Source organism: Amblyomma americanum, chromosome 1 (genome assembly GCF_052857255.1).
Source record: "Amblyomma americanum isolate KBUSLIRL-KWMA chromosome 1, ASM5285725v1, whole genome shotgun sequence".
Lineage (NCBI taxonomy): Eukaryota > Metazoa > Arthropoda > Arachnida > Ixodida > Ixodidae > Amblyomma > Amblyomma americanum.
In genome coordinates, this window is record NC_135497.1 from 175,686,930 (window position 1) to 175,714,902 (window position 27,973).

General features: G+C 44.9%; 2 protein-coding genes across 3 annotated transcripts in view; both read left to right on the forward strand.

The window, feature by feature from the left end:
• Positions 1 to 9: 9 nt before the first annotated feature.
• On the forward strand, positions 10 to 3,740 carry LOC144114238 (uncharacterized). The gene has a single exon (XM_077647839.1). The coding sequence runs from the start codon at positions 220 to 222 to the stop codon at positions 898 to 900; it is 681 nt and encodes a 226-aa protein (XP_077503965.1). The 5' UTR covers positions 10 to 219; the 3' UTR covers positions 901 to 3,740.
• Positions 3,741 to 13,819: 10,079 nt separating this feature from the next.
• The window catches only part of l(3)76BDm (trafficking protein particle complex subunit 8 homolog l(3)76BDm), an 82,474-nt gene continuing 68,320 nt past the window's right edge, over positions 13,820 to 27,973 (forward strand). Inside the window, exons 1-5 of one of the 2 annotated variants that reach the window (XM_077647841.1) lie at positions 13,820 to 14,990; positions 16,995 to 17,201; positions 21,962 to 22,051; positions 22,548 to 22,713; positions 23,964 to 24,114. In XM_077647841.1, coding sequence (XP_077503967.1) covers positions 14,834 to 14,990; positions 16,995 to 17,201; positions 21,962 to 22,051; positions 22,548 to 22,713; positions 23,964 to 24,114 — 771 coding nt within the window. In that variant the 5' untranslated portion in view covers positions 13,820 to 14,833. The remainder of the gene's footprint in view (positions 14,991 to 16,994; positions 17,202 to 21,961; positions 22,052 to 22,547; positions 22,714 to 23,963; positions 24,115 to 27,973) is intronic. The other variant, XM_077647842.1, reaches the window with a different exon arrangement.

The following is a 27,973-nucleotide window of genomic DNA, read 5'->3' on the forward strand; positions in this document are numbered from 1 at the left end:
TGGTGGTTGCGAACTTGGTAGCGTTCGCTGACCGTTCAAGTGACGAGCTACGTTTGTGTTCGCGTGCGCATGAACTCGAGAGTCGTAAAAGCAACAGTTAACAACTTGGAAAAGTTGTTCAGTATTCAGGCTGTCGTCTGAGCGTCTGTAAGTGCCCTTTCCTGCTTCAACCAGTGTCTTGAAGCTTGAAGCCTGTGAACCGACGGTAGTACTATCGGCATGGGCTCATCTGAGTCGGACGCAGCGCAGCAAGGCATGTTCAATGCAAAGGGCGTCACGCTCATTAAGGAAGCCGTCAATGGGCTCGTGAAACCACCAGAGCCGGATGGCAGTGTGCTAGACACGCCAAAGATCAGCCTGAGTAATATGAAGTCGCGTATCGACGCTGCTCTCATGGTGTCCGGGGGATCGCCCGGCAACTTGGCGCCTTGTTCGTCCGACGCGGACGCGTCCCCTCCGGGTCCATCTCGGCGCAGTGGAAGAACGCCTGGCGAACAGTCCCTCCAGCCGACAGCCAAAAAGGTCAAAGTGGAGCGCCCCGAGTCACAAAGTGAGACGCGCACCAGCGGTGACACTCCGCGGTCGCTCCGCAGTGGACGCAGCTACACCAGCGATTCGCCGGCTGCTCCGAAAACGCCGCCCCTGCCCACTGCTAAGACAACGAACGCCAGTGTTTCACCGCCGGCAGCCAACAAGCCCTCTGCAACGGTGAAAACCGAGGCTCCTGAGCCGCTGCCACCGCCGAAGCCTGCAAAGCAAGCCACTCCAAAGGCAGGATCCTCGGCTGTGCGGGTAAAGCAAGAGTTGGCCGATCCTCTTCCTGGGCTCTGGCACATCACTCCCAAGATTGCCGAAGAAATGAAAAGCATCGCATTCCGACACTTCCATTTTTCCATGTGACTGAACGGGTGCCCTAACAGGCCGATTGGGCTTCCAGTTTTCTTTGGCCAGGTTGGCTGCATCTTTTGTTTGTTCAGAGGTGCGTTTAATTTGAGGCAGATTAAAATGGTTCGTTGCATTAGCTTAATGGTTTTCAGCAGCATTCTTATAATAACTGCACAAGTGTTCCAGAACATTGTATGTGAAGCGTTTTAAACACCAAGAGTACGCAAGCCGCTGATTGGGAGCACTTTCTTAAGAGCGTTCATCAGTCTAGCAGCCTTAACTTGACAATCTCATCTAGGTGAGTTCTGTAGGCAAGCTGCATCGGCGGCCGTGTTTCAGTGGAGGTGAAATAAAAAAAAAAAACGCTTGTGTGCTGTGCGATGGCGGTTCACTTTAAAGAGCCCCATTTGGTCTAAATTAATCCTCCACTGCGATGACCCTTGTAGCCCATATGTCGCTTCGGGATATTAAGTTCCACAGTTTACAATTTTTGAGGCCATGATAGCTCACTATCCCATTGCTGGTTATGATTCTACAAAGCCTGCCATGAATTGAAAAAGCATAAGTATGCTTCAGGTGAGCAAAAACCTTAAAGAGACAATATTTTAAAGTATTGTAGCATTGCAGCGTTTTTCATACAGCACTGTCATGTATAAATGAATTGTTTGAAATTGTCATCAGTAGTTTTTTAAAACCAGAGTGCAGGACACTTTTAGGATCTAAAACGCAGTAAATTACAATGCTGTCAGGACTTTTCAAGCATTGAGAGGAATTTCACTACCTTGAACGATATATTTTCATGGGACATGAATGTGTGGCGTGCCTGTGTAGTACTAGGAATATTATGCAGACGAAAACATGGTAATGCACTTAGTGTGCCCTAATGGTTGCTGTAATGGCCTTCTATGCAGGAGTACTGGGTACAAATATTACTAACCACCAAGCACATGCTGCTTTTCTAATGGGCACAAGCATCTCCAGGCAGGGTTTTCGGTTTTTCTAAGGGTGAAGCGTTTGGGCAAGCTGCTATATGGTTTCTGACCATGCTAAGCCATTTGGTTGGCGATAACATGTGCCGCACCTCTTCCAATGGTCTCCTCGATTTGGCTGCACTTTCTGCACTAGTTCACGAAAGCGCCGTGCTTGTGCAGCACCAGTTCTTGCGGCGCGAGTGTAGCCTGACACTAGTGCTCTCGGTGCAGTGCCCAAATCGAGTGTAAAAGTGCAGAAACGTTCGTCTCCTGCAGCCGTACATGTGTTGGTGTTTGTCGCGTGTTTTGAGATATGAGCGGGATTGTGCTAGCTGTATTGAGCACTGTGCATTTGTTCAAAGTGGCACATCTTGTGGAGCGGCTATGAAATTTAATTCCAAAAGTGGTGAAGAATTTAACACCATCCTTTCTGTTGCGTATTGTGCAAAGTGGTGCAGGCCGGTCTACTGTTACTGATTCAACGGGTACTTTGAAGAGATAACAGATTTTGAATTCGAGAGGTTATTCAGACTTCCGCTCGATACAGTCTTTTACAGTCCATACACGTGATTCAGGCTGTTTCTGTTCTATCTAAAAGTGACTGCGGTTGTCCGCCAAGAGTTTGCTGATAACTTGGACTATATTTGAACTCAACTCGATCGCGTTCACTTTCGGCGGACTGTGACGACGACGTGACTATCGGAGACTAACTGGCAGGTGAAGGCATGGGCTGACGGCGACCTCAAGCCCAGTCACTGCCGTAAGCGGAGGTTCATATCTCAGTGATCGAGTCATCACAAACGTTGCGATCACCCACGTATTATAAAATATCTCACCATCTGCCTCTTATGGAAACACTCCATCGTGCTGCGTCTAATAATAATTCCACACAAAAGAGAGATGGTGTAAAGCAACCTGCGAGGCTGGACAGAAAGATGAGAACCCATACGCAGTGCGCCATGCCAGCCATTCGCGCATACACAGGCACGCACACACACGTACGCACACTGTCATTTCAGCTGTTTGGTGATGACACCGCGCAGATGCCGCATCTATCACGGGTACGCGGCCGTCTCGACCATGGTCTCAACGCCGCTCACTAAAACAAGCATGGCCGCGGAGCCGTCTGCTATGAAGCTAGCCAAGCACCTTGCACTACTTGCACGAGAAGAGAACTCGCCAGGAGGCTAGTGCAGCAGTGCAGAAGAACTTGTGCAGCACGAAGTCAAATTGAGTGCTGAAGTGCAGGTGGCACTAGCTGCACTGCCAAATCGAGTGCGAGAGTGCTGCACCTCCTGAACTGGTGCAGGAAGTGCAGCCAAATCGAGGAGACCTTAAGCGTTTCACCCTGAGAAAGCCAAGCACCTGGCTGAGGGATGCTTGAGCCTATCAAACTGGCGGTACTGGAATTCAAACTGTGAACTCAATACCTCCCGCATAAGAGGTGGATGCTTATCACCAGGCCATTTCTGTGCAACAAATATTAGCAATAGGTACTAGTATTGAATTTTGGTACAGCAAGGGTTTTCTTTGTGTGTATGGCAACATTACATCATGTCTTGCACACATACTGGTGTTAGTGGGCAGCATTTCATCTGTGCATTGTGCTCACAAAGGCTGTTTGCCGAGCTACTTGGTGGCACCTGTACTGGCACTATTTGTTATCTTGGCATTGTCTTTCGATGGGCAATTTTGCCTCTGTGTCGTGCTTATGAAGTTTGTGTGCTGCGCTGCTGGTTGCATCTTGTCCTGGATATTTAGGTTGGAAGCAGACTATGCAGAGAAGGCAGTTCTTCTGCTCCTTCAGTTTGAGTGTTCTGGCATGTTGGTGTACAATTTTTACTTTTGACAAAAGGAACAAAAATAAATGCAACTGCACACTTACTGTTGTGATGGTTTGAACTGAAACTAGAGATGGCGAGTTTCCACAGAGGTACGTCACTGGCGTAATGTTGCTGTTGCATGCAAATGGGTGTAAACAAATGTTCAAAAGCGACTCTTTGCATTCAAAAGCTGCATTAAAAAATGTAGCTCAGTAGTTGGGAATCTGGGTCCTTGAACTTGTGGTCAGTAGCAAAGTCGTAGCCATTGGCCCACCACAGCAGGTCTTGCAAGCAGGCTACTACAATGTATCTGTGCCAAATAACGAGCCATGCCTATAAGAACTTCCAACATCTCAGAAGTTACAAAGCCTTTTTACGCGTGACCAGGATACTTGCCACTTTGCATGGTGAACGAGTTGTAGAACCTACAAATAAGCTTCCTGGGCTATGACAGATATTTCTGTACAATGGACAATGGTGGCGTGGTCTTATTTTTGGGCAATAGGAGCAGCGCTGGCTTCACCTACGTCGAGTAGGTGTGTGCATGACATCTGCGGACACACCTGCTGCTCCACTTGGTGTCAGTGCTGCACTTAATCCCCTGCTTAAGGACACTGGAAAAGGAGCACCCCTCTTTTCGCATGAGGCAGGTGCATTCTGGGACCATGTGCAAATCTGAGTGGGCCTAGAAGATAGCACTGCACTCAATTATTGTCATGGAATGGGGTCCTGCTGCCATTGTACAAGAATTTCTGCTGCACAGGGAAGCTGACTTGTAGGTTTTGCAACTCGTCTCTACTTGGGCTTCTGTCATTCCCAAATGTTCTCGTGATCCCCCGAGAGTGCCAGATTACTACAAAAGCCCACTGCTTGGCTCTACAACAGTTCCGATCACGTGCGAAATGGCAGTGAACAGAATGCTCATTACTGACAAAAGAACGGTGGTACCCAGAGGTAATGCTGCTAGCATTTATGCCTGATGGTCATCTTAAGATGAAATAATACTGGCACCCAAGAGTCAGTGGCATCCATATGTTATAACTTCCTGCTGTTTGCTCAGCTCCCATTTGTTACCATGTGATAGCATGTAGGCCAAATTATCTGGGGTAGCATAGCAGTGAAGCCCTGGCTATGCATCTGGCTTTGTCCGAACAGAAAGGAGAATAGCAAATGGTGACCATCTGTGCTTCTTCAAGTAGGCCAGTGGAACTTCATCAGCTTGCCCTTTGTAGCAGGTGGAGTCTGCATGTACTCATGTACTGCATTCTGCACAAGCATGTCTGAAATGTATCAACTTTGATCATGGCCATGGAAAATTTTAACATAATGGGTTGAATAAAATAACTTCATTATAATGAAAATTCACTGAGACATGCACTGTTTCATTCAGGTGCATGGGCTGGCATGCCACAAGAAATATTGATATTCCAGGCTGGCATGTGCTTGTGCATAATGCCAATTTACCACCTTGATACATGGAGCTGCCATGTTGGCTTTATGTTGTGCTGTAGGCCTATTTTTGGCAATTGTTTCTTGGTGTCTGGTGAAATTTCAGTTGCAAACTAATTAATGAATCAGTTAACTTGTTGCATTGATCTTCTTGCATGTCTAAAAAAGAATGAACTACAACATACACTTCTGCTTGCTAGATATTGGTGCAGGGAAACCTAGACTTCTTATGCAGGAAGAAGAAAAGAGGGCACACAGCTTTTTTTTTTTTTCCATCAGTGCACAGTCAAGCACGGACTGCCAACAATGCAAAGCAGAAGAAGGGTTAACCATCCTTGATATGCAGGCCACCAATTGATTGCAATTGGTGGCCTGCAACTCCACAGTTCTTTACTCTTATAGTAAATTGTGAGACATGTTCTCCAACCAAAACTTGTTAATTTTAAAAAGTCCTGACATTTTGGAGCTAGCTTAGCTCGTTGTTCAGGGGTAGTTCTCATGATCTATAGGAAACCAGAAAAAGTCATAGTGAAATGCAAATGTTGACTATGACTGCATTTAAAAAATGTCCACATTCTTCTTTTTCTTTTCTAGTAGGGGCTTGTGTTTTTCATCAGCATATTTTCCAACCATTCTATGAGCGAATATCAAGTGCATTCGACATTCTGCTGTGGAATACAGAGCATGAATGCAGAAAATGTCCTGACTTTGTGCACAGGAAATTTTAAGTGCATGCAGGAGTTCGGGAGGTCGGATGAAGGTGTCTTTTTTGGCTAATGTGGCATTGACCAATTAACCAGTTGCAAAGTATTTGCAATTAAATTATTTATCAATTGATCAGTGGCAATTAAATAAGAAATTTCTCCCAGCTGCCTTGATATTTACACATGGCAGTGCGACTGTGCAAACATCAGTGCCACAATTCTCATGTAGCATGCATTCATTTTGACAAGCAGCGCCAAAGGCCCAAATACATGAACTGAAATGCGCATAAACACACATATCAAAGTACATTTGCAATTTCACATTTCTAAGGCAGCGTCTGCATGCACCAAACGCATAAACGTATTATAACTTTTCCTCATTTACTCAATTACAGCACGGAACCAACTCCTTACAAGACCTGGCGAGCGTAGGTTCTCATCAACAAGGCATGAGCCGGTTACACCTCAGTGGATGACATAGTTGTGCTATGGAAGGGGCGACAGCAGCACCTGGCGTTTCTTGTGGAAACAACTCATCACATTTAATGTGCACTTTTGCTACATTTCATTGAGTACAGATCTTTCACCTTTAACTCTCCCAACCCCAACAGGCATGAGAGATGGAATCAGTACAAGCGTAGCTCTATGGTAGTGTGTACTGCATGCAGCGAAGTTATTGTAAACTTTTGATGAGCACAAAGGCAAACCAAATAATACAGAATACAGTAACAGTGCAGTCTAACAGGATACTTAGATTTCTGTTCGAAAGCATGCTGCCGGCAAAGCACATGCACAATTGTTTGATGTCAGCGGTCAGGACTTTACCGGGGCTTTCCTTTATCCCTCTCCTTTTATAGTAACATTCCAGGTGTAACACTTTTTTGTAGTACCTTCTAACTATATGCACTTTTTTTTTTACAATGGCTGGTCACTAGGCCGAAATGTCTTTGTGGTGGATTTTATGTAATGCCTTGCTAGTGCCAAACTATTGGCCAAGGGCTGTTATCAACAGGGACTCCAGGGAGCAAAAAAATTTAGAGGGGGACACTTACCTCCGCCTCAAGGGTATGATGCGATAGCGTAATGGGTTAATTCTCATATATGCATAATTGGTCATTCTCTACTTTACATTCATGAATCCCTGGGAGTCCTCATACCACTTCTTGCACAATGGTGCAACGGTTAAGTGATGCGCCACTGCCCTGCGATGGCAGGTGCTGCCACCGGTGGGCCTTGTCCGACCCAGGTTGCTCTTCCCGAGCGGCCAGTCATTAATTTAACTGCCACCTGCCACGGTGGGCAGGTTACGATGATGCCACAAGGTCACGCAACCTAGGAAGCCCACCTGACTCCTAGGTTGCTTCTTTGGGGATTTTTCGTGGATTTCTCGCTCACAGTCAACGACACTGACGACGACACCGGATTTTCTGCAGCACAATTGCGCTGCAGAAGAGCTTAAGCTCTTTCATGCTGTCGCGTTGATACTGCGCATATCATAGTGATAGCAAATGTACTGGACAGGCCAAGCTGTTTAAATCAGAGACCATATTTCCATAACCTAAACTGGCACAATGAACATGTGCACACAAAGATGTATGCGAGCCACGGATTTATCCCTGGGCCTTCTGCAACAGAGTACTGAAGAGGAGGAATGACAGCAACATGATTAAAAATACATTTTGCCTTCAGCTCCCTCGAGTTGATGACCCTCTCTCTCCAGAGGGCTGTACTAGGAAGCATAGGTACTATTCAACAAGGCTGGTGCAGCTATGTCATTGACAGATGACATAGTCATGCTGTAGAAGTGGTGGCAGCCACACAACAACCCCATCAATCTGCAGTCACCACTGCCGCTGCATTGTTACATGTGTGGAAGTGCTGTGGCCTCGAATCTTTATCACCTTGCATGGAAATGCGAGGACCCTAAGACAAAGCATGACAAGCATCTCTTCGTGAGGTTGACTTTCTCTGGGAACTGGATACACCCACAGACCACTGCCAAAGAGACACATAACACACTATGGAGCCTTGTGTCAGGCCACCATTGGGTCACACTTGACCCTGCTTGGCAAAGTAGAAATTTGGGCCAGTTGGTACATAGCGGCGAAGTGAGAACAGAACAGCACAGGGGTGAGACGGAGAGAATAGACACATTTTGTCTTCAGCCCTTCGTTTGTGTCTGCTCTTTCTGTCCCGTCCCTGCGCTGTTCTGTTCTGTTCTCACTTCGTAACCCTGCCCCTTCTATTACTGAACCACGTGTGATCCTTTTTGATAAATTCTTGTCGCTCTCTGCTCACACGGGATTTGTGTACAACAAACACAAGTAAGCTGATAAATAGGCACCGTAATGAAAAAGGACAGCTTTATTTGAGTGCACACAGTGTCACTCATCCAAGTAAAACTTCAAAATTAAACAGTTTTGTGTTGAAAAGTGAGCGTGTGATTATGTTCAGTTGCTTGACATATAGTGGCTGGATTTCAAAAATTTTAAATAACCAGAAGAAAGTGCAAAACGCCTGCAATACTGGCATAATGTTTTTATTTATTTATTTATTTCAAATACCCTCATGGCCCTGTGGGCATTATTGAGGGGAGTGGAACAAGACGTAACACAGATAACAAGAAATGGAAATAAGTTCATGTGTTACAGCACTACATATGGCTCGACTGCACTGAGCTTAACAGATTTCAGCAATTGTGCAACTACATGGAAAGCTAGGAGAAAGAAAAAGAAAAAAAACGAGAAAAGAAAACAAGAACTAATAAGGCAAACTACAAATCAGCAACACAGAGTCCATGTGGGACCACGAACCGAAGGGCACACATGTCATGAACAAGAAATGCAGGCACTCAACTTTTTCTTACAATGCTCGAGATCGTCGGTGAGTGCCACATCTGCTGGCAAGTGATTCCACTCGGATGATGTACTTGGATTGAAAGAATTTAAGCGAGCGGTAGTGTGACAAGGTGGAACGCCCACTTTGCGTGGATGGTCAGTGCGCGATGAAACATAGGTGGGTGGAAGGAGCAAAGCGTTTTTCAAAACGGTTCAGATTGTAGATCTTAAAAAAAAGACAGAGTCATGAAATTTTTCTGCGCAGTGAAAGTAATGGTAGTGACAAAGTGTTTTTCATTAGTGTGACACTTGATGTGCGGTCATATTGTGGAGGATAAAACAAGCGGCACTGTTCTGAACAGCTTCCAAAACAGATATAAGTAACTTAGCTTGAGGGTCCCATATCGACGCGGCATATTCAAGCTTTGAACGAACCAGTGTTTTATAAAGAAGTTTGACTGAAATGGGTGCATTCGAAAAGCTTCTTTTTATGTAACCGAGCATACGGTTAGCGTTTCCAGTAATGTAGGTGATATGCTGGTTCCAGGACAAATTTGGTGTTAAATGTACACCGAGGTATTTATATGAGGTAACCGGGGCCAACGAAGCATTGTTGATACTTTAAGAGGCTGGTGGCGAGACACCTTGACGTGAAAAGCGCATGTTAGTCAAAATATAAATTTTTGTTAATAGTTTACCCAATGTGATAAACACACCTCTCAAATTTTGATAAATTTTTTTTGGAAAAAGGTGTTCATTACGCAAGTAAGTATGGTACGTAGTTGCAAGACTATAATCTAATTTCAAGGCTGTCATCACCTGCCTGTGGCAAGAGTTGCATGTGATGCGTACCTATCATGTCACTAAAGGTTCTTGGCTAGCAGCTGCTTTGGCGCCTTTCACAGGTTGTGGGGCCAAAAGAAGGCCTGTTATGTGTCCATGTGCCTATGCGTCATTCTTCGGCACATAATTAAATATTGCCATCAAACTAAGTATCCATACAATTGAATACCCACAAATGAAACCCATCAAGCTTAAATAAAGCAAGCGTAGTGTGGATACAGTGATGTCAGCAGTATACTTCAGCCTTCTAGCTCTCTCATTAAAAGACCTCGAGCTACTTTAATGCAGTCAAACACTGTGTTCAACACTTGTGCATAAAAAGTATAAAGCACTTGCTGGAAGCACTGTCCAAGGACACTTGCCAGCTGCAAAAAATAAAGTACTTACCAACTGCATGGCTAGTTGTGTCCTTGAAAGATTTATCACTGTTTTCAGTGTAGTCATTCGCACTGTTTCGAGATTGAGTGTTTACTACATCTTGGTAACAAACAGTGTCAAACTCTCTATTATCATGCTTCTCATCAAAAATGTAGTACAAAATAAAAATAGAAAAGTCGCTCATTGCTGATATGAATCATCAAAGGGGCTTACGAAACCAACAAGGATTCACATACACTCTATTCTACTGAAAATTCAGCATTTTTTTAACGTGTTAGCATTAGAACGCCCATTATTTAAAAAGTGCCCAGCATTAATGTGCGAAGCTTCGGTTGAGTGGAGGAAAAGGGAGAGTCACAGGCGCACGTCGCATGGATTGGAAGTTGACCCCGACAAGGTCACTGCTATCATTAACATGGAAGCACCCACGGATGTGAGTGGAGCTTTATGGTTCTGTGGCGTGGTGAACTACCTTGCAAGGTTTCTGCCAGGTATATCTGACATTATGGAACCTATCAGAAGGCTCACAGCCAAGAACGTAGAATGGGCCTGGACCACTGAACAGCAGAGCGCATTCAACAGAGTGAAGGAACTACTGGCCTCACCACCTGTCCTGAAGTTCTACAATCCTAACAAAGAACTCACAATGCAACGTGACGCCAGTGAGAAAGGCCTAGGTTCTGTGATGCTGCAAGACGGTTCTCCTATCTGCTATGCCAGCAGAGCTCTGACAGCAACAGAGACAAGGTATGCCCAGATAGAGAAAGAGATGTTGGCTATCTGCTTTGCACTGCACAAGTTTCACCACTACACCTTTGGCAGGCACGCCACAGTCATATCTTACCACAAGCCACTGCAGAGCATGTTGCTACAAGTGCAGAGGTATGACTTCACAGTCGAGTACTGCCAAGGAAGACGGCTCATTGTTGCGGATGCAATGTCCAGAGCGTACCTAAAGGACACGGGCTGTGAACCACCAGCAGAGGAAGTCAATGTTGTTTGCTGTCAACACATAAAACGCCAGACTCTTGATGCAGTCAAGAAAAACACACAGACCGACTTTGTCATGTGCAACCTGATGAGATTGATTCAGGAAGGATGGCCGGAAGATAGATCAAATCTCCCAGAAGGAACACATGCATACTTCAAGTTCCGTGATGAACTGGTAATCGACGATGGCTTGGTCTACAAGGGCCAATGATCATGTTGTGATACTGCAGAACATGCAAGCAGACATGAAGCAGGCTCTTCATGCATCCCATCTTGGAATTGAAAGCTGTTTGCGGAGAGCAAGAGAGTGCCTTTTCTGGCCTGGAATGAACGCTGAGATGAAAGACTTCATCCAGTCATGTGAAATGTGTCAGAATTACAGCCATGCACTACAGAAGGAGAGTCTCATACCACATCCAGAACCCAGGTATCCATGGGACAGAGTCGGCACAGACCTAATGGAGTACAAAGGTCGGAATTTCCTAGTAACTGTTGACTACTACAGCAACTTTTGGGAAGTAGATGAACTTACTTCTACCACTGCTTCAACCATAATCAAGAAACTCAAAGCACATTTTGCCCATTATGGCATTCCAGCTGTACTTGTGAGTGACAATGGTCCTCAATTTTCGTGCGGTGAATTAGCTGAGTTTGTTGCTAAGTGGCAGTTTGTTCATGACACGTCAAGTCCAGGTTATGCCCAGTCAAACGGAATGGTTGAGTCGGCAGTCAAGAAAGCAAAGTCCCTGCTAAAGAAGGCATTAGAAACAGGCCATGATGCATACTTGTCTTTCCTAGACAATCACAACACGCCATGCCACAGCTGAAAGGCAAGTCCATCTCCACTAATGAGGACTCGGACAACACTTCCAACGACAAATGAACTCTTAAAGCCACGTACATTGAACCAGCGAGCACAGTGGACTAAGACGACAAGGCGGATGAAAATGTACTACAACAGGGTGTCACGGGATCTCCCCACACTACGCAAAGGCGACATGGTGCGAGTAAAACCACCTGCTCCAGGAATTGCCGTGGGAAAAGGGCACATTTGTGGAACCTGTGACTCCAAGGTCCTACATGGTTGTTGTCAATGGCAGCACACTGAGAAGAAATAGGGTGCACCTGCGACAAGTGCTGAAACCAAATTACACAGACCCACGGATGGACTTTACGGACATTCAAGAGTTTCCCACTAGTCCAGACAGTGCCAGCACGTCACCAAAGACCGCACCTGCCACACCACATGTGTTTGAATGTAATTCACCCAGTGTTGTGGAAGAGTGCCGTGTTAGGCCACAGCAACCTTCAGTGCAGTCCACACCCCGACCGGTGCGGAAAAGAGTACTACCACGGCATCTAAGTGAGGCGCAGCAGTAATAAAAAATGGCGTTGCGTTGAAGCAATGCTGGTTGAAGCCAGTGTGCGTCCCCACGACCCTCCTGTACGGCCTGACAGAGGCACCTCGGACATTGAAACCATCATCATCATCATCTCTCTCCTTCCTTTCACCCTTGCTTTCGCCCCTTACCTCGCGGCGCGGCCGGTGTCACTTCAATGTAAACCTTGCAAATCTTTATATTTGACAAGAAAAAAAAATTGTGGCTCCAATCCACGCTATGAAGGTGGTTGGTCAGCGAAGCTATGCTATTTTCATTCAATTTTTAGCCTGACGTTTTTTGCTTACGACAACCACACGAAAACGCAACCGTAATCTTTACCGGGAAGCACACGCGGCCGGGAGAAGGAACCTGCTTCGCATTGTTTGCAGGTGCCGTTATCATACATTGTTTTGCACTGCACACAAGGGCTTCAAATGACATCAACCCCTTTCGAAGCAGCTGCCAACCTGTTTACCGGCCGGAACGCGTCGGCACCGCGCGTCGGAAATATTTATTTCCTTATACGGTGCGATTTGGGTATCCACTGAGATATATGCGAGTCACGAATTCCTTTCCTTAAAACCAATTTTCATTTCATTTTCCTTGCCCTACGACATGGCCGGTTTTGGGTGTCCATACAGATATGTGCGACAGGCGTCATTTGCTTTCCTTAAATTGTCCTACGGGCCTGGCGTCGCGCCGAACGGACGATAGCATCCCGTGGGCCCCGACCTTGACAACACTGCGACGCGCTGTCGCGTCCCGTTCTTCGACGGAGATGTTTTTTTGAAGTTTTTTAGGTGTTTTTTGGTATATTTGACTTTTATTTATTTACTTTTTTATTTGTTTTTACACTTTTTATTTTTCTGCATTACGACTCCTAATTAGGATCTGTCCCTAATTAAGGGACGCGACAGCGTACGTGTCGCAGCATTGACAAGGAGTCCACGGAATGCGCAATCGTCTGTTCAGCGCAACGCCTGGCCCGTTTTAAGGGTCGAACCCGACCGCGGCATGGAGGCAAAACGCTAATTAAGGCGCCCGTGTGCTGTGCGGCGTTAGTGCACGTTAAAGATCCCCAGGTGGTCGAAATTATTCCGGAGCCCTCCACTACGGCACATCTTTCTTCCTTTCTTCTCTCACCCCTCCTTTATATATCCCTTCTCTTAATTAGACTGCGCGGTTCGATCAGGTGTCCGCCGATATATGAGACAGCCGATACTGCGCCATTTCCTTTCCCCAAAAACCAATTTTCAAGAAAAGGAAATGACGCCTGTCGCGCATATCTTGGTGGACACCCAAACAGCGCCGTAAGGGAAGGAATACGAACTGAAAATTGGTTTTAATGAAAGGAGACAACGCCTGTCTCACACAACTCGGTACTTTTCCACTCCTGGAGTTTTTGCTGACTACGACCCGAAAAGTTCGTTGGGCGGTCCTCTGTAAAACATCCGCCAAAAAACGGCGCACTCCGATGAGAGAAGCCGTTCTCTCACTGGCGGCCACTTACGCAATGTTTTCTCCTTTCCCTAGGGGGAACCCGTTCTCCTCTCTGGCGTGTGCGGCCGGCAAAATGGCGGCACACTGTTTAACTTGTTGGCCTACCTGGAAAGCCATTGAAAAGCTTTGCACCGATACCCACCCATGCCTAGGGTAGCTGGCCAGCCGTTGCCTGAAACTGTGCCCTGAGAGGAAGAGCACTCTGACGTAGTATTAAACCAAAGTGCCACCACAATGCGAAAACTGCGCGTGAACTAAACAACGTATTAGCTGAGTGAGCAGGCAGGTAATTCGTCCAAGGTTCGGTTTCGTTGCCCTCCTTGTCGTTTTCACATTTTTTTTCTTTCAGGGTTTGTTCAAAACACCTCTTAAGTAGAACAACGACAACCGTGGCGGAAATTACTTTGGTAATAACAAAAGGAACGCACAAATGAATGGTTTCATGGACTCGTACGTGGTTTGGCATTGTGCGTAGACTGTGCCTTACATTATTTGAAATCCGACGTGTACAGCGAATCAAGCAAACCGCGAACGCAGCTGCGGCATATCGAACCAACATCAGCTCGTCATGTCCAAATAATTTTAAGCAGGCGTGCGCTTTTCTGCATAGCACTACGCAGTACCGCAATGCCAAAGTACTGAGCAATAACAAGTTCGTCTGAGCGCAGCCTACAGTTTGATATTATTTTTATGGCGAGTGAAAAAGCAAAGCAAATTTCTTTCCGCTTCTGAAGGGATCGCTCGATCATTCGCCATGGATCAGTGGTGGCACAGGGACACAGGTGGCGGTTTGCGGCTACTTGGCACTTGGCGGTGACTTGGCTTTCGATCAAGGGGCAGGACAACTTCCGGCGCATGAGAATGACTGCCTGTGTTGTGGTGGCGGTTACCGCTTCGCTACCTTAAAGCAGAACGGAAACAGCTGAAAGGTTTAGCAAACGAAACAGTTAGCGGCCATTCTCTTTTAACACCAGCATGTGAACGAATACCGCACACCCACCAACTACGTAATGAAACGGCACTCTACATGATTTCGAGGGGCCGCAGTTGGGGGAGTAGCGGTGTATCACTATGATGAACGCCAACAAGCGGACGGCGGAGGATTTTATCCAAGGCGTTTTCGCTCCCACGGTAACAGTGCAGTGCAGTTCTGACGCCGAGGATGTGTGCAGGAGAAACAACCTCTCTTTCGCAGAACTCTTGCAGCCTTTCTGCCAGCAGGTGGAAGGTAGGTTTGCAGCTTCTCCCGATGTGTACCGCACCTACGTGTGTTTTGAAGCTAATGAATTTGAGGAAAACTGAATTGCGCCTGCGTTGTGTTACGTGCTACTTTCCCATTCGCAATGCACATAGTTTGCAAAAACCACTATGATTATTTGTGATCACAAAGTTGTTAGCTTCGTAGTTTATTTCTCTCGTCTTGTCCATTGGATGCATAGTTGTGCCGCGTAACCGATTATGTTAATGCTGCCTGCAAGCCGTGGTAAATTCACGCGGTTGTGGTTTAGCAGGGTGTTACGCCGCATTTTCGGGGCGCCGAACATAAGGTCGGCGGCATCGTAACTGTCCACTGCGTCGTAACTGTCCCTGTCATATTTGGATGGCTTTCGGGGCCAGTGGTGTAGTTCTGTTTCGCTTTTTCATAGTCGTGATCTGCACCGTTTTTTTTATGGCTGGCGCTTATACACGTGCTCGTCTGTCATTTCAGGGAAATCTGTTATTCCTGAAGGTGTGGACTTGTAGGATAAGGTATCAGTACAATTACTGTTGCAGAATTGCTGCAGGTGCTTTAAAAGTTGCAGTAAATGCGACTATCACTAGTGACAGTGCAAAGGCTCTACTTACTTTACAACGAGAGTTCTTCAATGTGACATAATATTTAGCAAAGATGTGGTGCTTGAGATTCATTGCAGTAGCAGTAGTCGTATCTTCCTGTAGCTTCAAAAAGGCTGCCTTTTGTCTGACATCCTGTTTGTGGTGTGCAGACGCACCCCATGTATTGTTGTAGCTTTAGCCAAGAAAGACTAGTTTTTGGTCAACGAAATATTAAAATCCTCAGCTTCACATATGCTTTTGTACAAACTAGCATTTACAATGTTTATGTTAATTTGCTTTCACAAGTGTTTGTGATGATCCATGCAGCCAAAGTGGTCTTTGAGTTCTTGTGTGAAGCATGCCTTTAATGCATCTTTAGAGCTTGCATGTTTCATGCACGTATATGTGCATGCCATGTCCATATATTTGCATGCACATGATGTCACCACACTGTTTCTTATGGTCTCCACCTGTACACTTTATTGAATTGTATCCTCACCTTGTATCTTCGCTTTCTCTTTTCTTGCCACACCCCTTCCTCAAGTGCAGAGTGGCAGGCCAGAGGCCATGCTGCTTTGGCCAACCTCTCTCCACCCTTTTTTACATTAAAGAGCCCTGCACTTTCCTTTGTTTATTGAAGCTTTGTCTTCTCAGTATTTGCCTTCTCAAGCATGCGGCAAGCTACTATGGCTCATGTAATTCAGTGCGTGCACAACTGGGGCTGCAGCATTTGTGGTGCATGTCTGTTGCTTGGCTGAACACGTTGCACATTGCTGCATCTTTCGTTCTTCTTCAGAATGTGCTTATAATGTGAAACTGAATGTGCAGTCCTTTCCTCTTAGGCAAGTTTGCTGGTCCAACGATGCATTTATTTCAGTGGTGCTTGTGAAGCAATAGGCTGGCAGACTAATCACACGAAAAGATAGGATTTAAACAGGCTTATGAGGGTTCGTCAGGGGCCCCTTTAAAGTCTTTTTCTGTCTTTCAGTGATTGTCAATATGTATTTAAGTGCTTCTGAAATGAATGCACTGCTGATGATATGCATTTCTATAAACATTAAAAAAACTTTGCACTGACACTGTGTGCTGTACACTAGTGTAAACAGTGTGTATATGACAACATTTGTGGAGTGTTATCAGGCACTTAAATTGTGAAGAGAATAAGTCTGTTAATTTGAGCATAAGCGAGTGCAGACTTTTTTATTGGCCAGTGTGTGAGTCGGCATCCTTTCTCGTAGATAATATGAATTTGTGTAAAAAATGTAGATTTTTCCTCATTGGTGTCAAGCTTGCTTTGTGTAGCAGGGAAGTTTGACTGTAGTGTCTGCATTTTTGATGTTGCAAGTACTGTCGTAGTGCAGTTGGTCCATTTGCTGTCCACCATTAACTATATCGGCTGAAATCTCTGTCCTTTCAGTATCAGTGCGGCCGCCAAACGTGCTGCAAGGGACCATTGCTGCCAAGTTGCACCTTAACATTCGGGACCTGAATAGCCCTGTGCCACAGCTGGCAGCTGCCAAGAAATTGCTCAATGACTCAGTTGCCAACGTCCAGCCTCCTCTTGCAGAAAATACTGCTTCACTTACCAAGATCAAGGCTGGCAGCTACAATCTGCTTGTTTCAAGTATGTTGCAGCTGATTTAAAACATTAAATGCTAATTTTTATTTCTTCCAGTTCTTGTGGACCCTTTGCAAGACCTCCAAGCGAGCCTTTTTGCATCATGAAAATTCATTGTGGCAGTGCAGCCTGCCCTTGGAAAAAAACATTAGGTGCAGTGTTGGTGCCTTCTATAAGTAAGAACGTGCTGGTAGGGCCCTTGCATATGCTATCAGGGACAGAAGGCTCCAGGACACACAAATATAAATCTTGGCACATAGGTGCCATGTTGGTCAGCAATCGCCGCATTTCGCTACCACACATTACAGCACATGAATGTGACTTTTACCTCCATTAGTGCAGTCACCAGCCGCCAGCTAATAGTAGAGCTGTTCATTTTAGTTGTTGCCCATGTGCTCTGGAAACTTTTTTTCCGATAGTACAGTGCTTGCCTCACTCTGGATGTCATGGGGAGAATGGCTGTGTATGAAGAGTTCTCGTGTTTTCCGATACAAGCAGATGTCAGCATTGCGCCCAGTTTCTGCACTAAGAACAGGCTGCGCCGCGGTGAGAGAATTCTCCCCATGCAAAGAAGCTGAGCTGGAGGTTTTACAAATGGTCCACAGCAGAAAAGAAAAAAAAGAACAGTCCCTGGTGGTAATGAAAATTTAATTTTTGAATAGCCTTTTTGGTTGCACATTTCTCCTGAAGGCGTTCTTTTGATAACAGAATTTTCATCTGGCATCATTATTAAACTATTATTCAGCTTATTATAGAAAGAGGTTTGTGCTGTAGAGGCAACCTGAACCACCTGCTGTGCACAGCGGATAAACAAATTGAGTTGTTCCAATGTGCCGTATTGCTCCATGGCCATGCTGAAGGTTTGAATTAAGAAAAAGGGATGGAAAATATTTTCTTCTTTGCACCGCTCATATTTAGTGCTTTGGAAAAATTCTTTTGTGATGATATTGTTTAAAGTATGCTCAGTTGTTTCAAAGACATTCTGAAGATTTAGAAATGGTGTTTGTGGATCTGAAATATCCAATTCTGTAATGTTTTTATGATGTCCTGTGAACACATGTGAAGAGAATTTTGTCACACATGGAATGCAATTGCACAGACAATATTTGTTTATTACTTCAACACAGACAACCATATTTCTTGCTCTTGAGCATGTGGTATAAGCATTTTTACTGTTAACGCGATAGTGTTAAAGGCTCCGTTCACCAGAAGATTCAGTGTCGGCGTTGGCATTGTTGGTGCCGGTGTTGTGAGCGAAAAATCATGAGCATGGCTCTGGCAGGTGGTCCTCGGAGAGCAACTTAGGAGGCAGGTAGGCTACCCAAGTCAGGTGACCTACTGGTGTCATCACAACCTGCCCACCGGATAGTGAGCAAACTGCCCACCATGGCAGGTGGCAGTTAAATTAATGATTGGTCACTCGGGAGGGGCAACCTGGGCTACTTAAAGCCCACCGCTGGGAGAACCTGCCATCGCTTAACCGCTGCATTACTGTGTCAGGAGGGGTATGAGGTCTCCCAGGGATCTATGAATGTAAAGTAGAGAATGACCTTCTGAATATATGGGAATTAAAGGGACACCGAGGAGAAACTGAAGTTTGCTTGTATCGATAGAATACCAGCTCCTGATCACAAAAACGTCCCTCTTACTGAAAACAAAGCTCTTGTAAGGTAGAAAATAGCAAGAACCAAAATACAGGTATCACCGCCACAGGCCAATCTTGCAAGTATATGAGTGGTGATGTCATAGGACGAGGCGCCATTTTGGAGGAATTTTTCTTCCTACATAGGGCCGCGAATCTCTTCGGCTGACAAAGGAAGGTTGCGCGGTTCAATATTGAAGTAAGTTTTGTTTTAAAACCGATAGTGCACTTTTATCACACAAGAAAGGCAGACAAAAGACAACCCGAATGTTGGAAGCAAAGAAAACCGATGCTTGGCGGCGCCACAGGCAGCCAGGAGAGTTTCGATTTGTTATGGCGCTTCGCGTCTATGAGCTTTGCGTGCCCCGTGGTTTTGTTTTTGACGCGCCTCGATATACAAGCGCCGAACAGCAGAGGAACTCCAAGTGCCGCTTCAAGTGCTAGTTACCTTTGAAGGAGCCTGTTAAGGCTGGTCAGATGATCGCCACGGTTGATGAAAAACTATGATGGCACGAAGGTCTGTGATCGTACAAGGCAGTTCGCAGTATAAAGAGCACTTGTGTCTTCGCATGCTCGCCCAGCGAAACATTCCCGGCTGTGCCAGTCAACTTCAAACTACTTAACGAAAATCGTTTATTAGGGACGGGAGGCAAGGTACAAGGCAGTTAAGAAAAATTCCTGATGGCCTAGCTCTGTTAGGCCAGGATATACGTTGCGAAGGTGCGGAGATTTCTGCATCGGAAGAGTGCATTCACTAGATGCGCCTTTATTGGGGGTTTTAGCTCGAGCCGTCGTGGCGGAGTGGTAGCGTCTCCGCCGCGAATGCCAAACGCCCTGGTTCGATTCCGAGCCTTGGCATAAGATATTTTTTTATTCAGTGAGTGGGCGGGGGGTTTCAGTGGCTCCCATAGATGCCGCCACTGAATACGTTGGTTAGCGGTTAAGTGCAGGCTCTGTTAAGGCGCGTTCATGCTCCGGCGAAACGCGTGCGCACGTGCTGCACACCGACGTCACGTCGGCCAAAGCGAGACCCTCTATACTCTAACTGCGCTTGACCACCGACGCGTTCGGCGGCTTCGGCGCACTCTGACCGCACTGGCGGAGACTTGGAGCATGTCTCTATTTCGCCCCGAGTGCGTCAGCCGCCGCCGGCCCGGCCAGACTGATTCGGCTCCGCAGCGAGGTGCGCGTTGTGACGTAATTCAATGCCTTCGGCAGTTGGGCGGAGCTGTTCTTTTTGAGTTCTCGTCTAATTTAATCTATACACAGAACACATCTGAAGGTACATGCAAGTGGGCGAGAGAGCCAGATCCAGTGGACTCGTTGGATCTAGCGGAAGCCGTTGAAGCGTCGTGCGTCGGCTTTAGTTTCAAGCCACCAACTTTAAACGCGACCGCCCTTGAGCACCCATCCGTTTTTTGTGGCAAAAAATAAATAAATAACTTGGCCCTTGCAGACCTCGACACCGCCTGCTGCACCGTGCAACCGCGCCGTTCAAGGAATCACAATCCGTTGGCCCTAAAGCCCCGGCCAGCCTCCGATGGGCACAACGCGCTGACCTTGTCCTGGCCCCTCGCGACTCCCCGCACTGGGGTTATGGTATTTAGTTTGCAACGGCTGCTCACGGTGGAAGGGGGAAACGACTCGCCGGCGCCTAATTTAACCGTGCTCCCTCAAAAGCATCGCACGCTCTGTGGGGCTGAGGTCGCTGAAATGCAGGCCGGAGTTTTTGCGAGAACTACGTCGTCGGGTTCGGAAACGGGATCCATCGTAGCGCTAGCAAGACGCCGGTGCAAACGTAAACGAAGCGTCGGTAGCGACCCCCGATAGATGCCTTCAACGTGCGGCGGCGGTAGCTTTCATTTCGGCACCTGCTAGACCACACCGCTAGCCGCCAGAAATCACGGAGTCTCCGTTTACGTCATGTTTCACGTCACTCCGTCCTGTGACATCATAAGAGTTCTCCGTGACGTAATAAGAGTTCTTGAGTTTGAATCGGAGTGGTGGGAAAAACTTTTTCAACTTCGAATCCAAATTTCTTTGAAAAAGATGCATCTTTCGCTCCCGGACAAGTGGCAACAAAGCCATAAAATGTTGAAATATCAGATTACGCTATCGCGCATACCCTTAAGACGAAACTTAAGTGTCCCCTTCCATTTTTTAAACCTTTTTTGAACACACTAATCTTTATCTATTAGAGGACATATCATAGTGCCACTGGCATTACAAGCATTTTGGGAAGCACTTTTGTTTTCCGTGTTTACTTTGTACTGTAGTGACAAATTTTCTAGAGAGCTTTCTATATTATTGATGTGAAATTTGCGGTTCACGGTGTATGTTTGCTGTTGACAGTGTATAGCGCTGGTCCTGTTGTTTTCTTTCCTTGTTGTCCTCGTCTTTTGCGCTATTTTCCCAGGAGTATATTTGCTGTTTGTTGATCAAGAAGTGTAATGAAAGTTTAGGAAAGCAAAAGTGCTGAGAGGCATATGATAGTGAAAGAAGTTATCCTGTAGCAGAGTATTCTTAAAGGGACACTGAGGACAAATTGAAGTTGGCCTGTATCTATAGGTTACCGTGTTCTAATGACAAAGAGGCTTCTTTCACGGAAAATGGAGCTTTTATAAGCTAGAAAAGGCAAAAAAAAAATCTGTCACCGGCCGTTTTCTCATGGAAACTCCAATATCAATTTTCTTTTTTTTTGGATCTCGGGCTAAGCCTCACCGGCATTCACTACTGTGTGGTGATCACGAAGTTTTTCATTATTGATGCCATAAATTTGAACCGAGCTGCTGGAAAAAAATTGCTTTATTTTTAAATCCAGTTTTCTTAACAGCAAATGCTTCTTTTACTGACAAAGAAACATCAACCACGAGATGAGCTTTTACTAAGAACAAAAATTGGATGGAGTTGTCCTCAGTGTCCCTTCGAGCGTTCGATGAAGTGCTCTTTTTTTTTGTGCCTTTTGTTTTCTGAAGTTAAAAGATGGCCAGGTTGCCTTGGCCACACTGATCACATTCGAGGAACTGAGAGTCATCATGTTGTTAAGCCAAGCGGTCGTCTTTTTACTTGGCCACTTACCTAGCAAAAATTTATTACAAGTTGTTTTGTTTGTTGTGTATTTCAGCATCCACACCATGGTTTTACTCCTACAGAGATGCATTCTTCCGGGTTCTACCACCACTGGAGCACGATTTTACGCGGCATTTTCTGGCCTGTATCCTTAAACAAATGGCAACTTCTAAATCTACGCACTTCAAGCAAGTTATTGTTAAAGGCTTCTGTTTTTCATCGGTGGAAAAAAGATTGCTTGAATATTTCTAGATGTAGACCTCTCTACCATAGATGTCTATAGGAAAGTCAAAGCATTTTGAACATGTTTACTGTTTGTGAACTCTTGAATTATTGAAACAGAAGAGGCACATCCTAAGATTGCCGTGAAAATAAATTTTGATTTGTCAGAAATATTGAATGTATTATAGTTCAGCTTCAAAAGTAGCTGGGATTAATGCCTTTCATTTTTGTGTTCCTGTTATTATTCACTGTTTTAGTAAGCTGCTAGTTTAGACAGGTGAATTGAATAAGCAAGCAGTAACGCATTTGCAGTGTTCATAATGACAATTTTTTTTTTGTTACATTTCGCCGAATAAGTACCGAATTAAGCATTAGTTTCCTGTGGATCATGCTGTTATTTCAGTTAACTACTTCCGCAGGCATTTTTGTGGTGTCCACAGAGCATGCCTGTCCTGAAGAGGAACTGGAGAAAATGGCCCAGGGTCACCAGACTGGCCAGTCCGAGGGGGGCCAGCGGTGGTTCTTTCCACAGTGCCTCAAATATTATCTACTTCTTCATGATATGTCACTCGGCAGCCAAGCAAAGTGAGTTTTTTAAGGAACAATACACTGGCAGAGACACTTACTCTTGTTCTGTTCATAGATTAGGCACACTGCCTTAACATTTTTTAAAATACTTTTTTGCTTTATGCAGCAGGTTAATAGCAGTAGTGTGTACAGCACTGTTTATGTGCTACGGCTCACTAACTGCATTCGGTAAAGCAGGTTATCACCTCTTTTCATCATTGCCCTAGGGCAATACTTACTGTTTGTGAAGATTTGCTTAGCTATGCAAGATTTATGAAAAAAAAAAAGAAACCGGTCATTTACAAATTGAAGTCTACTCAAAACGTCACTGTTTTTACTCCCTGTAATTTATCTTTAGCATTTCTAGGAAAGAGGCAGCCCTTTTTTTTGAACAGGTTGTGTATATTTTCTGTTCTGTAATTATATCCTATGACCAACCATAACCAAATTATATTTTTCTTTTATGAAGTAACGATTACAGGGGCATTGAGGACAAACTGAAGTTGGCCTGTGCCGATTGATTACTGCGTTATAACGACAAAGACGCTATTTTCTCTGAAAACGGAGCTTTTATAAGCTAGAAAAGGCTAAAAGAGGAAATAGTACAGGTGTTGCCACATCAGCCGATTTTGCAAGTAAACTGTAATGTATCAACACGTTTTTTTAGGCATGCATCCCAGGAGCTTGGCTACACTAGCCATTTACTTCTACAGTGATCAGTGTCCTTTTCGATATTGAATTGATTGGAGGGTAAATTTTTAATGCAATTTTCGCAGCAATAAATGTGTCTTTTGCTGTCAGACAAACATCAGTGTAGTCAGAAAGATTCATAGAATCGATTTTTGCTAAGAACGAAAATTGGATGGAGCTGTCTTCAGTGTCCCTTCAATGTGCTTTACCTGGGAGTTGAATGCATGACATGTTGAGTGCTGATGGCAGGTGACCAATAGATTTTAATCCTAATGAGACTATGGGAAGTAGTCTGCGATAAAGAAATAAACCACAAACAACATTTATGCTTTATCTCCCTGGCACTCGCTATCCATATGATAGCCGGTGTCAGGTATAACTAATGCACCCAACTGCAACTAACATGCCTTTAACATGTAACTTAAGCAGTTATGCTGTTTTTGCTCCCGCTTCTTATGCCACTACTGTTTCTCTCAGCCTTTGTTGTCCATGGTTGCTTTTTTTCTTTGTGGTAAGCGTAGATTGTTACTTTTTAGGGCTACTGTATGTAGTTTTATTTTTTGTGGCATCTGTTCTAGGGCAGAGGCTAGCTTCCAGGTATTGAAGAAAAACTTCGGCACCACCTCATGCCATTTGCTGCAAATGAACTCAGCTTCTGCAAATGACCCAAGCGCAGCAAGCCTGCCAGATGTTTGGTCCCCTTTCTTGCATTTGGATGCTCCTGACAAGGTAGGGTTCTTTGCTTGTTAGCTACACTTAGAGCTCAGAAAAGTTAGCCAAATTTATGTATGAACAAACATGATTTGTGGGCAAGGCAGGTTATTGTCAATCTTAACAAACTACTTTGTTGGTTTGTGCAGCAGAAGTAACTACTAAATTGCCATGAAACTTTATTATCTTTATTTCTCAATGTTCTTTTTTAATCACCACCAGCATGCAACCTTATCGCTTTTTATTTGCTGTGCAAAATGTGACCATAATGCCCTGGAATGAATGTGATCATGTTCAGCAGCTCCTACACTGTTTTAGTTTCTTCGTTGTGTAGAAAGTCCGTTGTTGTCTTTAAATAGAGCATGGTGAGTATTGATGGCCATTTCGATTAAAACAACCGTAGAGTGCATGTGTGCTGCTGTGAGGGTGTACCGTTTTCTTTGGGGACGCAAGTTTGTCCTAATAAATCATTTTCTACCAGATTCTTTGTATGCCAGCCTGCTGCACTGGTGACCATGATGTGAAAATAGATAAAACCTTTAAATATTGCACCTACCAGCTAAAGTAACATGGCAGTTGTATTACATTGTTTTTGCATTTCTGATAAGGAATGGGAGAAAAACACAGCAAGAGCACTTTTATTGCAAGAGCTTTTATTGCCTTGACTGGTGGTTTGGCAGTAAATACTACTGTATGTACTCTTTGTGTAAGGGCCACACTCTTGTGAGGGCTGCTCCTCCCAATTGGTGGCGGATAATTTGGAAAAAGAAAAGTCTGCAAAGAGCAGTTGAATTTCACACATATGTAATTTTCCTCATGCAACACATTCCACGGGAAGCTGGAGAACAGCAACAGCTGCCTGCGCCATATGGTAAAACCATCGTAATGGCGGGCCATTCTGTTCATAGTCCACCTAGAACTATTGTCAAATGGAGGCTTCAGCATTACCAGCAATGCCTTGCTGCAGGTCTTCGTATCATCCACACTTGCAATACGTTATATCTATGAAGGGTTTGGCAAGCCTCTACTGATTTGTCTTAAAATATGTGCTGTTGCACAAATGGGGGATGCAAACTCTAGGTTCCACTGCAAGCATAAAATTTGAGCAGAAAAATTCCGCTTTCGTGTAAGGGCTGCATCTCGTTAAAACCTCAAAAAACAAGTTCGGCCCTGACACAGGCGTATATGATAACTGGTTGTTTTTATTCCATTCTTCATTTTCTTCCACATTTTTCTCTTTCTTTTACCTTCATCTGCCTGTTGTATCAAGACAATAAAGCCTGTGGTTGGTAGTCAGCTCTTGTGTTGTCTATCACTTCATGTCTTCATCCCTTTCGTGTTTAACTTGGCATCATGTGCTTTGCATGTGTATGTATTGCAGTACAGCTGTATTTGTAAACGAGCATCATTACAATACAGGCATCCCACTCGCTGTGCTGGGCATGCATCATAGAACAAATCTTAAAACTGCCAGATTGTCACTTCTATGTGCACCAGTCATGTGCATCTAGTGGTGACAACTGGATGATTACACTCTCTTGAGCCCAGAATATAGAATGTAGACTAGAGCTTTTCAGAATTCTACTTTTCATCTGTAAGACATTTTTCTGGAGCCCATTGTATTGCTCCTGTATTATTTTTTTTACACATTTCTGCTTACCAGCCGCCGCAGCGGCTTAGTGCATATGGTGATCGGCTGCTGATCCGAAAGACGCGGGTTTGATCTCGGCCGCGGCTGTCGAATTTTGATGGAGGCGATATTTTGAAGGCCCTTGTAATGTGCAACGTCAGTGCACGTTAAAGAAATCCAGGTGGTCGAAATTTCCGGAGCCCTTCACTACAGCATTCCCCATAGCCTGAGTCGCTTTGGGACGTTAAACCCCCATAAACCAAACATTGCTGCTTATCAAAAATGCTTTTGCCACTCTATACTAATCTGAATGGTTAGTTAAGTGTGGCGACACTGCTTCACTACTTTTTATCATTACCTTTGGTGCACTACAAGATTGGCATTCGAGGCTTTCTCACGCCTTCTCTATGACAATTGTCATACCGTATTTTCTCGCATAATGAACCCATTCATGCAATGACACCTCCCACTTTTGTCATTAAGAATTGTACCTTTTTTTTTTTTAAGGTTTTAGCTTTTCTTGGCGCGTTCCTCAGCTTTATGCCGTCCGCATCGCAGACCTTGGCAGCGCGCCAAGGTGCTGTGCGCCGATAACATCATGGCATGTTTGTCTTTTGATGGGAGCTCCCTGGTGGGGGCGGCTCACTCGTTGAACTTGGCAGAGTGCCAAGACGCTGTGTACCCTTGACTGGAGCGCCAGTGGTGGTAGCTTGCTCAGCATGCTGCGCACCTGACGGTGCCATGGTATGCTTCGAAGGCCAGTGAGTGCTCGAGCATCTGAAAGGAGCGTAGCAGTTTAAACCAGAACACTATAAAACATCTTGTGTGCAGAAATGCTATGGAGGAAACAGGACATTCAGACACCCAAGCAATTTTGCAAGCTCGAAATTGGGGAGCAAAAATGTTTTAACTCCTCTCACATCACAGCTTATGCTTAAACATTCGCATTACACATTCATAACCATCCTGCAAGTTTAACCTCTCAGGGGCTGGTGTTCAGCCTGTTCACTTTATCTTGCCGCAATTGGCCTGCTCCGTCAACTATCACAGAATCGTTGGATCGGGCCATGATAGCCACCTTTCGAAGTAAATGGTGCTAAACACCGGCGACGCGAACACGACAGGTCACATGCTTTTGTTGATGAAGATGGATGGATGGATGGACATATGATATGAAATTTTGACACTTGCAAAAAAATCTGTCAACTTTTCTGAATAGTGGGTTCCTTACACGAGTAAATACGGTAATTTTCTTGTGCTTGGTCAACTTATTGTCAGATGTTTTCTGCTGGTAAGCTCTTTATTGTGCTTAAACTGTGAAAGGAGCATGGTGAAAATTGTGGAGACAAAAAATTAATGCACACAGAGCACTCATTAGTGCTCTTTGTGTGCTCCTATATCCCAGTCATTTTCACTGTTCTCCTTTATTATTTGAAACACGTCATAAACACTAGCCAAAATTTTTGCTTTTCTTTGCAACCAACAAAGCCTCTCTGACCATAGGAGCTTTGTTACAGTTGCCTGCACTTGGATGAACAATGGCTTTTTGAGCTAAAGTTTCTTTTTTGCATATCCTCATTGCTGTTAACTAGATTCTACAATTAAGACTAAATAGCCTCGTTCCTGTAAACGCAGCTTATTCACAATTTCACCTTCTCTGTTCTTGTTCCTAGTCGCAGCGCTGGTGAAGTTGTGAATATGTACCAACTAGCTCAAACCACCATTTTGCTGTAAACGCAGCCTTTGACTCCCTGTCTTCTAACAAGCTGTTTGCATGAATGGGGACATTTTTTTGTAGCAAAGCAAAATTCTAACTACTTTGTTAGTCGTTAGGGCCATGTTATCGAAGACCTTGTTTTGGCTTTCTGCATAGACATGAATAAAGCCTTTAGGTTCAGAATTCTTTCTTGCATGTTCTCATTTTAATTTATTTAAATTAATTTAGATAGTCGCATAAATAGTGTAGATCAGTGATTTAAAACATTTGTCTCGCTTACCATTGTTGCAGTAGGTGAGATTCTTCTAATTGTTGTCTTAGCTGCTTGCATAGTGATGGAATGAATGAATGAATGAAAAACTTTATTGGTTCCTTTAGGAAGTAGTAGCGGTAGAGGACGAAGTCTTTGTCTTGAAGCTTGGGTCCTCCTTGGCCGTGGGTGGGCCCCTAGTCCAGGGCTCCACTGAGTCGGGCGACCTCGCTTGCGTGTGCTATGAGGGCCCTTTGGACCCCTAGCTCGCAGCTGGTGA